This window comes from Sparus aurata, chromosome 7 (assembly GCF_900880675.1).
Source record: "Sparus aurata chromosome 7, fSpaAur1.1, whole genome shotgun sequence".
NCBI lineage: Eukaryota > Metazoa > Chordata > Actinopteri > Spariformes > Sparidae > Sparus > Sparus aurata.
In genome coordinates this window covers 14,667,089-14,680,666 of record NC_044193.1, presented here as the reverse complement: position 1 = coordinate 14,680,666, position 13,578 = coordinate 14,667,089, and the positions used below count along the sequence as shown (strand labels likewise).

The 13,578-nt window shown below is 42.9% G+C and overlaps 1 protein-coding gene across 3 annotated transcripts; it reads left to right on the top strand.

Annotated features, from left to right (window-relative positions):
- The first annotated feature begins 2,158 nt into the window (after positions 1-2,158).
- On the top strand, positions 2,159-13,002 carry LOC115584855 (sodium- and chloride-dependent taurine transporter-like). Of its 3 annotated transcripts, none has more exons than XM_030422698.1 (6): positions 2,159-2,365; positions 7,892-8,121; positions 8,216-8,350; positions 11,199-11,433; positions 11,970-12,102; positions 12,782-13,002. In XM_030422698.1, exons 2-6 carry the CDS (start codon positions 7,893-7,895, stop codon positions 12,962-12,964), a joined length of 915 nt encoding a protein of 304 aa, XP_030278558.1. In that variant the 5' UTR covers positions 2,159-2,365; position 7,892; the 3' UTR covers positions 12,965-13,002. The 3 variants fall into 3 exon arrangements, with proteins under 3 accessions (XP_030278558.1, XP_030278557.1, XP_030278560.1); XM_030422697.1 differs by lacking the exon at positions 2,159-2,365 and adding an exon at positions 5,963-6,083; XM_030422700.1 differs by lacking the exons at positions 2,159-2,365; positions 11,970-12,102; positions 12,782-13,002 and adding an exon at positions 5,963-6,083 and having other exon boundaries at positions 11,199-11,437.
- The last annotated feature ends 576 nt before the right edge of the window (positions 13,003-13,578 follow it).

Below are 13,578 nucleotides of genomic sequence, written 5' to 3'. Positions count from 1 at the left end.
CCCCTGTGTTTGTTCAGCTACTTTAGATTCAAGGTTGGTTTTTGTCACAGTTACAAACAGTCAGCGTCCAAACTTGCAGTTTTTTTTTTGTTCAGTCACTTTCCTGTTTCCTGGCCGTTTTGCCCTCAGGCATCAGAAAGCAGTTGTCCTGCTGACTGAGCTTTTGTTCTCTGCAGGGAGAGACCAACACTAACTCGAGGAGACTCGGCGGCTTTGAAATACAATTTGCTTTAGAAGATTGACACAAGATATTGCTTATAAGGCAAACGAGGAAATGTGCAAGTAAAAGCAAACACAGCATAAAAATAAGGAACAGAGGAACAATGTGTTCTTCCCTGTAATGTGATTTGAGAGCATTTTTAATAAGATTGCATAACAAATTAATGAATTAAAAAAAAAGGAACTTCCAGACTTTGGTCAACATGCCCTCACTTCCTGTTTATGAAACAACAGCCAAGTTAAGGTTGATCTTGGGGCAGTAACTCTGCTAACAGTTCGTGATGATTTCTGTAAAATATCCCTCAGGACTGGACTTCTAATAAACACACGGTGGTTTGTATTAGTGGACACCTGTCTCGATACTCCTAGACAGACACTTCGACTGCAATGGATGACACACAAACACGTGTCTGTGCCATCTGTCTGGCTTGCTGAATGTCCAGATTAAGACCATTCACCCGGCGCTGAACTACACACACAAGTCTCAGACATAAGGAAACATTAATTTGGCTACACTGGATCAGATTAGACAAGTTCATGTAGACACACTACAGATATATTGTGAAATATGCTGTGATGAAATATGCTACATTTTGAACTTAAGCATAACATGATAATAAAATGTAGCCCTCAAACTAAGTTGCAACTTTTGGCTTTATTAAATGTTTATGTTTATTTAGTAATGCCCTATAGATCAGTTCTCTGAAAAAGCCAAACTCAAATAGATATCTGCAATATTTCTTCACATTCTGTTGATGATATTAGTTACACATCACACCTTTAAACGGGAATAAGGGTCAACAGCCATGCTAGCAGCTCAGTGAGTCTGTGAGCTAAATGCTAATGTCAGCATGCTATCATGATGATGCTAACCAAAGAATGCCATGTTCAAGGGTTCACGGTAGGCTAGCACATTAGCTATCACTCTGTCATCTGCTATGAATTTGATTTAATCAGAACAAATCATGGAAGGTGTTCCACAGATTAACACACCTGTCTGCATTTCTTTAATCAAAAAATGGAACACTAAATGGACGCTTTAGCTTTCTTTTTTTGCTTTGATTCAACTCTGAAAAATGTTGAAATACTTTACTGTATAACAGCTGCAAGGCTTTTTTTTTAGATGTGTTTTAAAAGTAAAATATTACTTAAGAACAACACTCGGCAGCCATACAGGCAGCTCTATGAGCCTGCTCTTTGGCACAGAGGAGCTTTGCACTACATGCTAACATGCTCACAATGACTGTGCTAAAATGCTGATGTGTAGGCAACCTAATTCAAATCAGAGGAGCATATAAAATATTAAACTATTCTTGCTAAGAATCTGATTTATATGTTTTTGTTGATATGTTACACAGAAAATCTAAACCCAAGATGTAGCGTGATTACCAAATTATAAAAACCTGCAGCTGCCAATGGGATTTTTCACAACCTGGCAACCCAACTTGTTGTTCTCACTCTTGGCTCAGAACTGATACTACTACTCAAAATTTGTTAGGGATATGGGGGAATGGGTGCAGGTATGCGTGTGCAAGAGTAAAAAGCAATGTGTTGTGTTATTTTTCAGGGGGACATGAACAACTTAAATATGTCACAGAACAGAGAAACACCCAAATATCCTAATTTTGAGTGGTGTGAATAAAGGGAGATTTTATTCATAACCACTGACTGGGGCCATCAGTCACAGCTCATTGAGGCTCCCTCATCAGAAAGTGATGCCACACAGCAGCCCGACCTGCCTGATGACTTTCAGTAGATCAGACGACATGTGACACTGAACAGATCCGCCTGCTCTTCAAAACGTCGAAAGTGGCTGCAAATCGACAAGTATAAACGCACTAAGAGGATCCAGTCAGCGATGATTCATTTCAGCCTGTTTCTCGGCGGTGAACATAGAGTCAGAGTCAGGTGGAGGGCGGGCGGACGGACGGAGGGCGGCTGTCGCTTTAAGAAGTTGTTGCATGGAGAAGCTGGTGATTTTCCACTCAAACTGATATTAAACGCGCACCAGCTCGTAGGAAAAAAAAAAAAAAAACAATGACTCTCGCAGACAAATAGATCAAATTGTGTCAGTCGACGGGCGACAGAAAAACGAGGAACAACAGGCTGCTCAGAGAGAGAGAGAAAAAAATAAAAACGAGGACAGGTAGGCTGATCCGGCATCTTGTGCACAAATTAGATGAGATTAATATTATTTTTTAAGAAGAGGAAATAATTGAGTAATAGAGGATGTGCAGCAGATGTCCGATGTTAAACTGTTTCTTTCTCCTTTTTAAAGAGTATTGATGTTATTGATGTATTGTTTAAGTCATTTATCACCGTGTTTTGATGCTGGGCAGCAGGCGTGTCGACTCACTGTATTCTTTGACATAAACACATCACACTTGCTCTCTTTCTCTCTCATGTGATGCGCTGTCTTATTATTTCCATAGCCTTAAAAAATATATATTATTATTATTTATTTATTTTTTTAAAAAAAGGAGCGTGCTTTGAAAACAACTTAAGCAAATTATGTTTTGGTTAGAAAAAAAACCCACGGGCACGGTCTCTGAACCCTGTTTCCTGTGTTTCTGAGCTGATAAGTCGCTGCTCCTCGTCTCTCTTTGATCGTTTTGGTTTTTTTTTTCCTCTGGAGGTGATGCGTTCAGGCGCGCCCCGGCTACACAAAACACATGTGCTCTGTGTGTGTGTAGGTGAAGGTGGAGGTTGAGGTGGAGGTGGGGAGACTCCAGGTGAACCTTATCCTGATAGTATTTTTTGTTATCTCACCCACCCCCCACCCCCAACAACAAGAAAAGAGGCAGAAATCCCTTTAAGGATTGATCAGACAAGACAAAGTTTAGTTTGTAATGTGCATATCAATGAGGAGCTTTTTCTCTGTGATGGGCATGATCCTCCCTCCCTCCCATCTGGAGGAGGTTGCCTCTCTCAGATAGCGCCTTTTGATGTCTTTGTTCACGAAACGAAAGAGGTCTAAAGCCAAAGGTCGGGGAACCTCTCTGTGACATCAAGGTATGCAACAAATGGCCTTTTTTAGCTTGGCTGCTCCCAGCAGGAGGCCTCCTCGGAGCACCTCTGACCACAGAGACAGCTTCTAAAAACACTCCTTGTTCTTGCTGCATAATCAATTCTAAACTGGAGTGGCCCTCAGTAGAGCACACAGGTCCATCAAACCCTTTTGTACTCGTTCATAGATCCCAACCGCCTGAATATGGCTGATAACGTCAGAAAACGCCCCGTCTCGCGCTGTTTACGAAAGCGTTTAAAAATTCCTAGATTAAAAGTAAATGGGGTTTATTCTGGGCCAAGACCCTTTCTTCATCTGATTTTCATGGAAATCCATTCAGCAGTTTTTTGTTTTTTTTGTATAATCCTGCCAACAAACGAACACAGGGTTAAAACATAACCCCCTCAGCAGCTCTTGCCAAAAAATACTCAGAGGGCAACTTTTAATGCACGTTTGTACACCTGCTTTTATTGATTTATGGAATTGTTTATGTTTTAAGACAGCTTTATGTGTCTTTTATTGCACTCCTCCTCATGAGTCTTAGAAAAATTTCCATCATTATGCAAGAGACAGTTACGTTTTTGAAACCTTTAATTGTGAGGAAACCGGGCCAAGGTTCATGAACTCGGAGGCTGCCGTATACAGGTCAGCGTCCAAACATCAGTGAAATGACTGCGCGTGATCGGAATTTCACCCACAGCTATAAAAATGCGGGTTTGTCCTTTATAATCCTGTTTCCTGTTCATAGCTGATAAGATGTTTTATTTTGATCGGCATTTGGAGGTCTGACGGGCGTGCCCCGGTTTCGCACGTGATATTTCTGTGCTGGGGGAAATGTATTTATTGTCTCCTGTAGGCTCCACACCCGCTGAATGAGTGACTGACCTGATGAGTGACTGAGTGAATGTGTATTCACCCTTAAGAGGAAGGTCTGCTGAAGAAGTTCTGATGAACTAAGGTGTTTACTAGCTTATATCCGTGCTAAGTGGCGCATACTTAACCTACTTTTTCTGTCGCCTCCCCACGCAGTGTATGACTGACGTGTGTCCTTTAATAACCCCAATCCTCTCTCAGCAGGATAAAAACTGAGGGGTCACTGCACCTTTTTTAGCCGCAGCTGCCAAAAAAAAACAAAGTTCCCAAACTGGGAGCTCGTAACGGGTGTCCGTGAAGGGTTCGCCCCTGGCAAAATAAGGAGTGGTTTATAAATATTCACAATCTCAGGTAATGGTTTAACATTTTACTGTACAATTTTGTCATGATATATATAAAAAAACATTTGTTATAGTTTATCAAATGTATTGTAGCTAGAAATGTAGCAATAACCTTAAGATAAATATTGTTTTGCTGCTAAAATGAGAGACAAAGGTGTTTGGTCGCCTTTCTAGTGCTGCGATTTCCTGGATTCGTGCGAGACTCCTCAAACGCAACACCGAAGTGTACAAGATAAACAGGACAAGACACAAGAAAACAAGAAAACAACCAAATTCAGTTTGAAGTTTTAAACAGAATACAGCAAAAAATACAAATCCAGTACAGACAGTATGATGTTGTCTTTATTCATCATTAAAGGTGCACTACGTAGTTTTGGGGAAGAAATTTAAATCAGAAAAGAAAGCTCTTCATTGATTGTTCTTTCAAAAAAGTTGTTCTTTTTTCGGGACTGAATGCACTATATAAACACATTGTCCTTAAAGGACGACACAATTTCATGCTGTTTTACTTTGTTTATAATTGGCGGACCCCGCCTCCTCTAACTGCATAGTGGCCCTTAAATTAAACCCTATGAGCAAATGCCAGACACCTTTCTCTTCTGCTCTTTCATCAGTCGACCAACATGAAACAGGCTTTCTCTCTACCTTCAAAACACAAGCCCTGTGGTCCCTCTCACAATAGATTAGACAACGTTACATAACCAAAGCAGTCCACAGAGCCTGACACTGACCAAAATATGATGGATTATTGCGTCGTGCGAGGCTAAGAGGTGTCAAGGGTGCATCTGTGTGCGTGTGTGTGCAGAGGTTCACCTGATCCTGGTCAACCCATGTAGCTCTGCAGATCCTGCTGAAGGGGGAAATGATCAGTTTTTAATTGACCCTTGCATGCCGCTCTTTGTCCGAGCCATTGTGAGCTCTGGGAGCACTGAATGGTATCCAAACAGATGCGGGACGAGCAGAGGAGACACATTACCTTATTAGGCGTTGTTATAAGCTGATACTGTAGCCGTTTACATTTCCCAGATAACAAACTACATGTCATGAAAGAACAGAGGAGAGATTTAAAATGTATAGCATACCAGGAAATATCACAGCATGAGCCTGGATAAAAAATAGGTGCAAAGTGATGTTATGAGGGGCTTGGTATGAATCCACGCCTCATATTTGAGTTTATAAAAGGCAATAAAACTCTCAATGCTGCCTTCAGTTCATCCAAGATCATAAATCAAGACCCACCCCCGGCCTAGTGTTGGACCAGCCAAGCCTTTCTTTGCCTCTGACTTGTCCTCTGTGTCTCCAACATGAATAAGAAGTGTGTGTGTGTGTGTGTGTGTGTGTGTGTGTGTGCATGCATGTGTGAACACACTCATCCCCCACCGCTTGGCCGTGTGTATGTTTGTGGGCAGGGAGTAGTGGGAAGTGGAAATTTACAGTCTCCCACGTTGGTACCTGAGTTGTCTGTCACAGCTCAGCTGCGTCCAATCTCTACTTTGGATTTAATTGTCTTGAGCCAAAGGGGGCGGGCCCTGCCGCCAGCTCCACTTCTTGTGACCCGTGTCGGCAAAACGGCATTCAGTTCAGAGGAATGGTGACAGCTGAGAGAGAGGAACTCTATACATAGTTGCAGCCATGAAGGAAATGTAAGTTTGCTAAACTGCTTTGTTTGAAACGAGACTAGATGTGTTTGTTTTTTTGTTGCGTGTTCTTCTACATGTTAAAAACAGTTAAATGGAAAGAGGTTGAATAGTGTGTTGGATATTCTAAGAGTGTATTTGTTTGTTAAAAGGTTAAACAAACAGAGGGAAGAACTGCAGATCGATCTTATTGTTGACTTTTGTGATTCATATCTCTTGGTAGAAAGAGACTTGAATTGAACATCAGTGAGGATTTACACTGTCGTCACGTCGTCCTGAGTTTTTTTTTTTGTTTTTTGTTTTTTTTTTCAAATCTGTTAATTTGCAGTCAAGTTTGTCTGGATTAAATCCCAAGGACAGTTTGCCTTAAGACTTATCTGGCGGGCAGACAGCGTCCTAACACCACGCGGGGGCAGGTGAAAGCGAACGCTGAGCAGACCGACCCAGAGGGAAAAGTGGGGGGAAAGGGATAAGGACAGAGACAGAAACAGGATGAGAAACAGGGTGGGCAAGGACTGATCCAGTTATGTAAGGAGGTTTTGAGAATGGAAAAGCGGTTCAACTTGACTTGTCATGCATAACAGGAAGAGAGAAATCCCAGAAAATGATGGGACAAGGGGAGGGGGATGAAGTGGTTGTCGTTCAAGCGTTGATAAAGTGAAGTACAGATTCCTGAGAAGGAAAAGTTTTAATTTTCACTTTGACGGTCGTTTGTTCCCTTTCTTTGATTTAATGTCCGTTTTTTAAATTTCATTCATTTGTCACAAAAGGTTTACACCTTTTTTTCAGTGAGAACAAAAACCCAGGATTTTATTTGGAGGCTTGACACGTTTTCTGTACAACTTGTTCTTTTATCAGAAAGCTGACTGAGTTTAAGGGGAAGTATTTGTTGTTGCCCCTAAACCTTTGTCACTCACATTACAACCGATCTTATATTATGTCTCGTGTCACCGTCCGTCTTTTGTTCTCTGAACCAGCTGGGAGTGTAAATAACATTCAGTTTTGACATGTCTTACTCAGTAATTCCGGTCTCATTACGGTTTCTTTTCTCTTCTTTGGCTCAGGCGGGGAAATAGGATCCCTCGGTCGGTAATAACAAATCCTGTCTTTCTTGGAAAGGCGATTTACAGTGTAAACACTCAAGTGAACTTAAGCTGTTGTATCTTCCGGAGAGCAGCCAGGGCTTTGGGAATGCACAGGGATATCTTCTCCCGCTAAATTTGGCTTACGGGGAGGAATGACTTGTTGCTGATACAGTAGCATGAGAAGAACGCTAAAAGAAAACTTTCCTACAGGGGTCAGGCAAGGTCTCAGAGGCGTGTATCGAGTCCAAAACATTCCCTTCCTTTTACCTTCGGTGACAATGTACCCCCCTCTGTGAGTCCAATTGGACAACAGAACTACGTCGAAAACAGTGATGTGAATGTGCTCGTGTTGTCGCCAAAGTCCGAGCTTTATTCTTTGCAGCGTGCAAAGTGGGATTTGTACTCAGTTTTACTGACTGGGTACTACACGTTGCGGTTGCACCGATTGTGTAAGAGGAGGCTTCTTTTGTCTGTCTCAGAGCAAATCAGCTCCCCAAAACACCTCTACAGTCTGAATGACCTCCATGCATCAGATTAGCGAGATTAGCATAGTACTGTATATCATGTCCTCAGCGGTTACATAGCATGCTGTAACGCAATCAGGAGACAGCATTATCTCCCTAATGCGCTGTGTCTTCTCATCTGTGTCTTATCCCGATCACCTCTGTCTCTCGCTCTACCTTCGTCTTTGTCCCTTCCTCAATCTTCCTTTCTTCTTGCTGTCCGCAGCATGGCACAAAAGGAAAAACTCCAATGCCTGAAGGACTTCCACAAGGACACCCTGAAACCTTCACCAGGGAAGAGCCCGGGCACGAGGCCCGAGGATGAAGCCGAAGGCAAGGCTCCTCAGAGGGAGAAGTGGGCTAGTAAGCTCGACTTCGTCCTGTCCGTGGCCGGTGGCTTTGTCGGATTAGGAAACGTCTGGCGGTTCCCATATCTTTGTTATAAAAATGGTGGAGGTAAGCTGCAGATACGCAACAGATGCCAGTGTGAGGAGCCAAAAAAAATGATCAGATGTCTCACTCTGAGCTGTTCCCTGTATCCATTACCCAGGTGCATTTCTCATCCCTTACACCATCTTCCTGTTCGGGGGAGGCCTGCCCGTGTTCTTCCTGGAGGTCGCGCTGGGCCAGTACACCTCTGAAGGAGGGATCACCTGCTGGGCCAAGCTCTGCCCAATCTTCACTGGTCAGTCCAAGTAGACATGAATACACCACACACACTGCTCGAACGCCGAAACAGAAGCTGTGCATCCCAGCACAAACTGTCCCTGACAAGAACATTTAATAATTAATGCTGAGTAAAAGCCTCGTTTGTCCAAACAAGTACTCTGCCCCGAATTTACTTCCTGCCTCAGCCCAGTATCATCCCAGTGTAATTGGAGCAGTCTGACTTCATTAGGGTGCCTTGTGTTGTGTAAACGACATTACGCAGTACAGGATGAGGCTGCTCAATTATTGGAAAGATGATCAAGAAAGGTGCAATAACAAGTGGCAGTTTTTCCATAAAAGTAAAATGTGTGACAAAAACAGCATTATAACAAAGTGCTGTAGTGCTGGAGAGATGTTCCGGCCGGCAAATCATGTCGTCTGAATTAAAGAAAACATGTTTATTTGGTATCAACCCAAACAAATGTCACATCATCGTGATATTAAGGGTGCAATATGTAAGAGTTGACCTCCTTTCTCAAAACAAATAGGGGGCTGCAATAACTGCTGCTAACATAGCCATGTAGAAGTCTTGCAGGGTTAGAGGCGTGTGTTGGTGTTTACAGTGTGCGCCTGGGCAAGCTGGTTAGCCTAGCCTAACTAGCCTGCTAACTTAAGTAGCTATCTCTGACATACACAGACGTCGCAATGTGAAATCTGTTATTTCTTAACATGCTGTTGATGATTCTGGCGTAATTTTAATCTTTTCAACTGAAACTGCATATTGCACCTCTGACAGTTTTTTCAGTGAAAATGAAAATCCAGATGCAAAAATTATCGTCCCCACTTATCTTGAATCAAAGTGCAATTGCAACATCTGTCAAAATAATTGCAATAACATTTTTTTCATATAAGGACTACATATCTTGTAGTTGTAGTTAAGCAGGAGTTGAGCATTGAGAGTATCATGGAGGAAGATTTAAGTAGGCACGTACACATGAATACACGCAATTCACCCTTAAATTGTATATTTGGTGCGTGTAATGGATTGATGAGTGCTTGGTTACCATGGAAACAGACCCACCAAGTTGCCTAGCGATTAGAAAAGTCTCATGAGAAGATCAGTTTTGCTGACATGGAGCTGCAGTTTGGATCCACTTGCGCATATAGGAATTTCAAAATCCTGTATGTCTCGCTGTGACTGTGTCGTCAGATCCAATTCTCTTGACCTGAGATCACCATGAGCTACCGATACCCTCAAACACGTCTAGAGCCTGTCATTGCTCTTAGGTGTAGCCCCCTTTTTACCTTTGAGTGACAGCTGTAGACAAGCACAGAGGCCCAGCACCCGCAGCAGCTGCCGTCACACCCTTACTCATGTTCACACGCAGGACTTGACATGAAAAGAGAGGAAACTCTGCGGCACCGGATCTCTAGCAGCTGCCGATGGTCTCCGCTATTCGCGGCAGCGCTGAGGCTGCTGTCTGTCCATCTGTTGCAGCGTCTGGCACGCCAGAGAAAGTCTACAAGTGGCCGCAAAACTGGCCAATCACAAATCCCCACATTGTCCCCCTCCCCCGTCTTCACGTTTTTTTTTATCACAAGAAGAATTCATGACTTTACTCTCCGTGAACACCAGCACACAGTCGAGTAGACTCACACCTGTCACTGCATTGACTTGTCTATCAATTTCAGTCTGTATGTGGAGACGAGGAGGTGGGGAGCAACAGAGATGATCAGTTTAAAAATACTCTGGAGCAGTGGAAGAGTACCGGGGATTTCTGTGCACGGGTTCATGGCAAAGTCATCTAAAAATAGCATAAAAACACTAAGAACATTATAACAGTAGATAGCAGAGTCCAACCTGGGAAGTTTTCCACTCTTTGAGTTTGTAAAGAGTTAGTTGTTCTTTATGTGCGATAGCCGGCTCTTACAGTTGATTAGCAGCAGTCTCTGCCTCACACAAGCAGTGTACTTGTTTATATTAAGTCCTGAAAGAGTTGATCAAGGCTGAGAATCAGTGAGGAACTGCCCTCTGTGGTTTAGAGTTTTACACCTAGCACCCACGAGGGGTGTGGTTGGGTGTGGTCAGAGTGAGCACTTTGTAAGAAATGGCCACAATTTACGTTAAAACATTAAAAAAATCAGTGCAGTCTGCTAATCTGCAGTTAGCGTGCTAACCTAACACCACTTAATAAACACCCTTAGTTTTGGCTGAGAGATATACAGTATGCCAGCTTTTAGTCTAATAGATGAACAAAATAAACCCACAAAATGTCCAAAAAGGAAATTACTAAACAGAAAATTACAACCATACAGGACTGAATTCAAGTTTCTCTTCGTTACCGATCCGAGACGAGCCTAAGTGCCACATTAACTAATTGTAAAACACACTTCATTCAAACTCAACATAGACTAAATACAACTCACCAAAATAATTTTGGTTTGTTTTTCAACCATCACCTCTGGTTTGGTCTAAATAAATCCTCAGCTCACCAATTAGGATGTTTAAAGTCATAGACCTGACTGGAGTCCCTGTAAATCGCCTCCATCCTATAACCCCCTGTTGTTAAACTGACTTCAGTCGGTCTTGGAGGCTGTGTTCAGTCTCAGTTTGGTATTAAGCTGTGTTCAGTCTCAGGTGGTTAAAGCTGGTTGAGCTGAGACCTGTTGCCCCCATTATGTGAATATTTCTCTCAGGAGATGTAGAGCTAAAAGAGAGAATGAATATTTATTAGGTGACCGGAAACACAAACTGCACTCCCTTTCTGCTGGATGTGTAAATAGGCAACTTTTGCAGATGTGAAGATAATCAAAATCATAACGATGTCTTGGGCAACATCGTGAGCTAATGTTAAAATCTGCCTTTCTTTCCTTCTCCTCTTCAGGTATCGGCTACGCCTCTGTTGTGATCGTATCTCTACTGAACATCTACTACATCGTGATCTTGGCCTGGGGACTCTACTACCTGTTTCAGTGCTTTCAGCCGGAGCTCCCGTGGGCAAAATGCAAACAGCCCTGGAACACAGAATTCTGTGTAGAGGACACAGTCCGCAAGAACAAGACCCTGTGGCTGGCAGCCAACATTACCAACTTCACCTCCCCTGTCACTGAGTTCTGGGAGTAAGTAGTCGCTGTCAGCATGCCTAATTAACACTCACACATGTGAATATATTTACAGTAACAGTAAGTAACACCAATGTTTTTTATTTTGGGTGTGTCTTATTTTCTACAAAAGGTGCAGTTTTAGTTCTCTATAACTTTTTTTGTACACCTTTTAATGTTCAGTGCATCTCCTCAAAGTTTGACTTGAGACTGAAATATGGAATGGAAAACAATCTTTTTTCACATGCCCTTCTGCTGTGCTACATGTTTGAATTTGATGACAATCCATCACAACAAACTCAAGGAGTGTTTATGCAGCATTAGACACTTAAAGGCTCCAGCTTCAAAGCTTTTTCACAATCTTCTCACCCTCAGAGTCACCCTACTAAGTCATGGGTTTGTTAGATTTCCGCTTTTATTTTCATTTTGACGAGGTCATAATCCAGAGATGTCATATGACTAATCTCCTTGGGCGTGTTTTGAAAAATGAACAAGATAAGTTCTTCTGTTTCAACTGCCGTTAACCTCTTTCTGTGCCCGTGTATCCTCTGCAGACGCAACGTCCTGAGCATCTCCACTGGGATCGAGGACATCGGGCCCCTGAAGTGGGACCTGGCCCTGTGTCTCCTGGCAGTGTGGGTTATATGCTTCTTCTGCATCTGGAAGGGAGTCAAGTCCACTGGGAAAGTGAGTGCCGAGGCGTAGACACACATCCTCTAGTTATTGTGTTGCCTGGATGCTGTTTGGCCTTTACTTCTTGTCAGTGACAAAACACTGTTGCTCAGAGAAAACCCACATGCTTGGAAGGCAGTTAATTTGGTTGATTTAAAGACACAAGCCTCTGCTGTCCTGGAAGTTACTTGTTGGCCAGACTCACTGTCGGCTGTAAACAGTTGACTGCCCCTCCTTAGTTCTCTTTCTGTTTCTGTTAACGGGACAGAAACTGGGCCAGAGCCAACAGGAGGAACTCTGTGTTTCTATTAAATTATTAACTCTATTAAGAGCCATTTGGGTATTTATGTCCTCATTTACTGGAAGGTTCACTGTGTGATTAAATGATGATCACAGTATGGAAATTGAGACGCCTTTACGCAGTGTGCTTCATGCTCAGTTGGGCATATACTCCATCGCAAAACCTCGCCATGAAGTCTGAAGGCGGCATGCATCACTGTTCACAGGCCCTTTCTTTCTTTTTCTCTGTAAAAATACTTGAGGAAGAGGGGCGAACAATATTTCTTTTGTCCTCCACTTAGAAAGAAATGGGAACCTAAAAAGGAAGTAGTGTGTATCCCATGAGGACGATGAGTCACAAGTTTGAAAACTGTTGTTCAGTATTTTGGCAAATAATGCCTTTTTCCTTTCTTAGGTGGTGTACATAACAGCAACGTTCCCGTTTGTGATGCTGATTGTGCTGCTGGTGCGAGGAGTGACCCTGCCCGGGGCATCCGAAGGGATCAAATTTTACCTTTACCCCAATCTGACTCGCCTGCAAGATCCAGAGGTACGATCAAGAGCTCTTCATCCCTCTTCTTCATTCTCCACATATTAAAGGAATAGTCTGACATCTCAGGGCCCAAATACACTAAAACCAACAGAACTGAAGAATTGGCAGAATTGGCAGCAGTGTAAGCCAGCTTTTGCGTCGCCTCTGTGTTGGCCAAAAAAAAAGAAACCACAACGACGACTATGTTCTGTGCCTGCGTGAGACGACATAACTCTCCGTACCACAAGGTGGCGGTAGCCCGTATTTGTCGTTGAAAAAGGGATCTGATTGGTCATGATAAAGCAGAGTTTTTCACACCACTCTCTCTAATATAGCCTATAACAATATGTTTGATAAAAAGTCTGAGTATAGAGATGGAGGTGACAAATCAGGAGAAACTGCACTAAACAGGTGAAATCATGGATACTGCTCAAGGGGCTTTGGCTTTCCCCCCCATTTTCTCTTCTTGTCAGCGAACAGCAGCTGGTTAGCTTAGCAATAAAAATTGGAAACAGCCAGCTTGGCTCTGTCCAACAGTAACAAAATCTACAGCTGTGCCAGAAGGGGGATTTTGTTACCTTTGGACGGACACAGGCTCGCCGTTTCCTTCCTCTCTTCGCTCTTTATGCTAAGATAAGCTAACTAGCTGCCGTAGCCTCATTATTCGGCTGATCAATCTT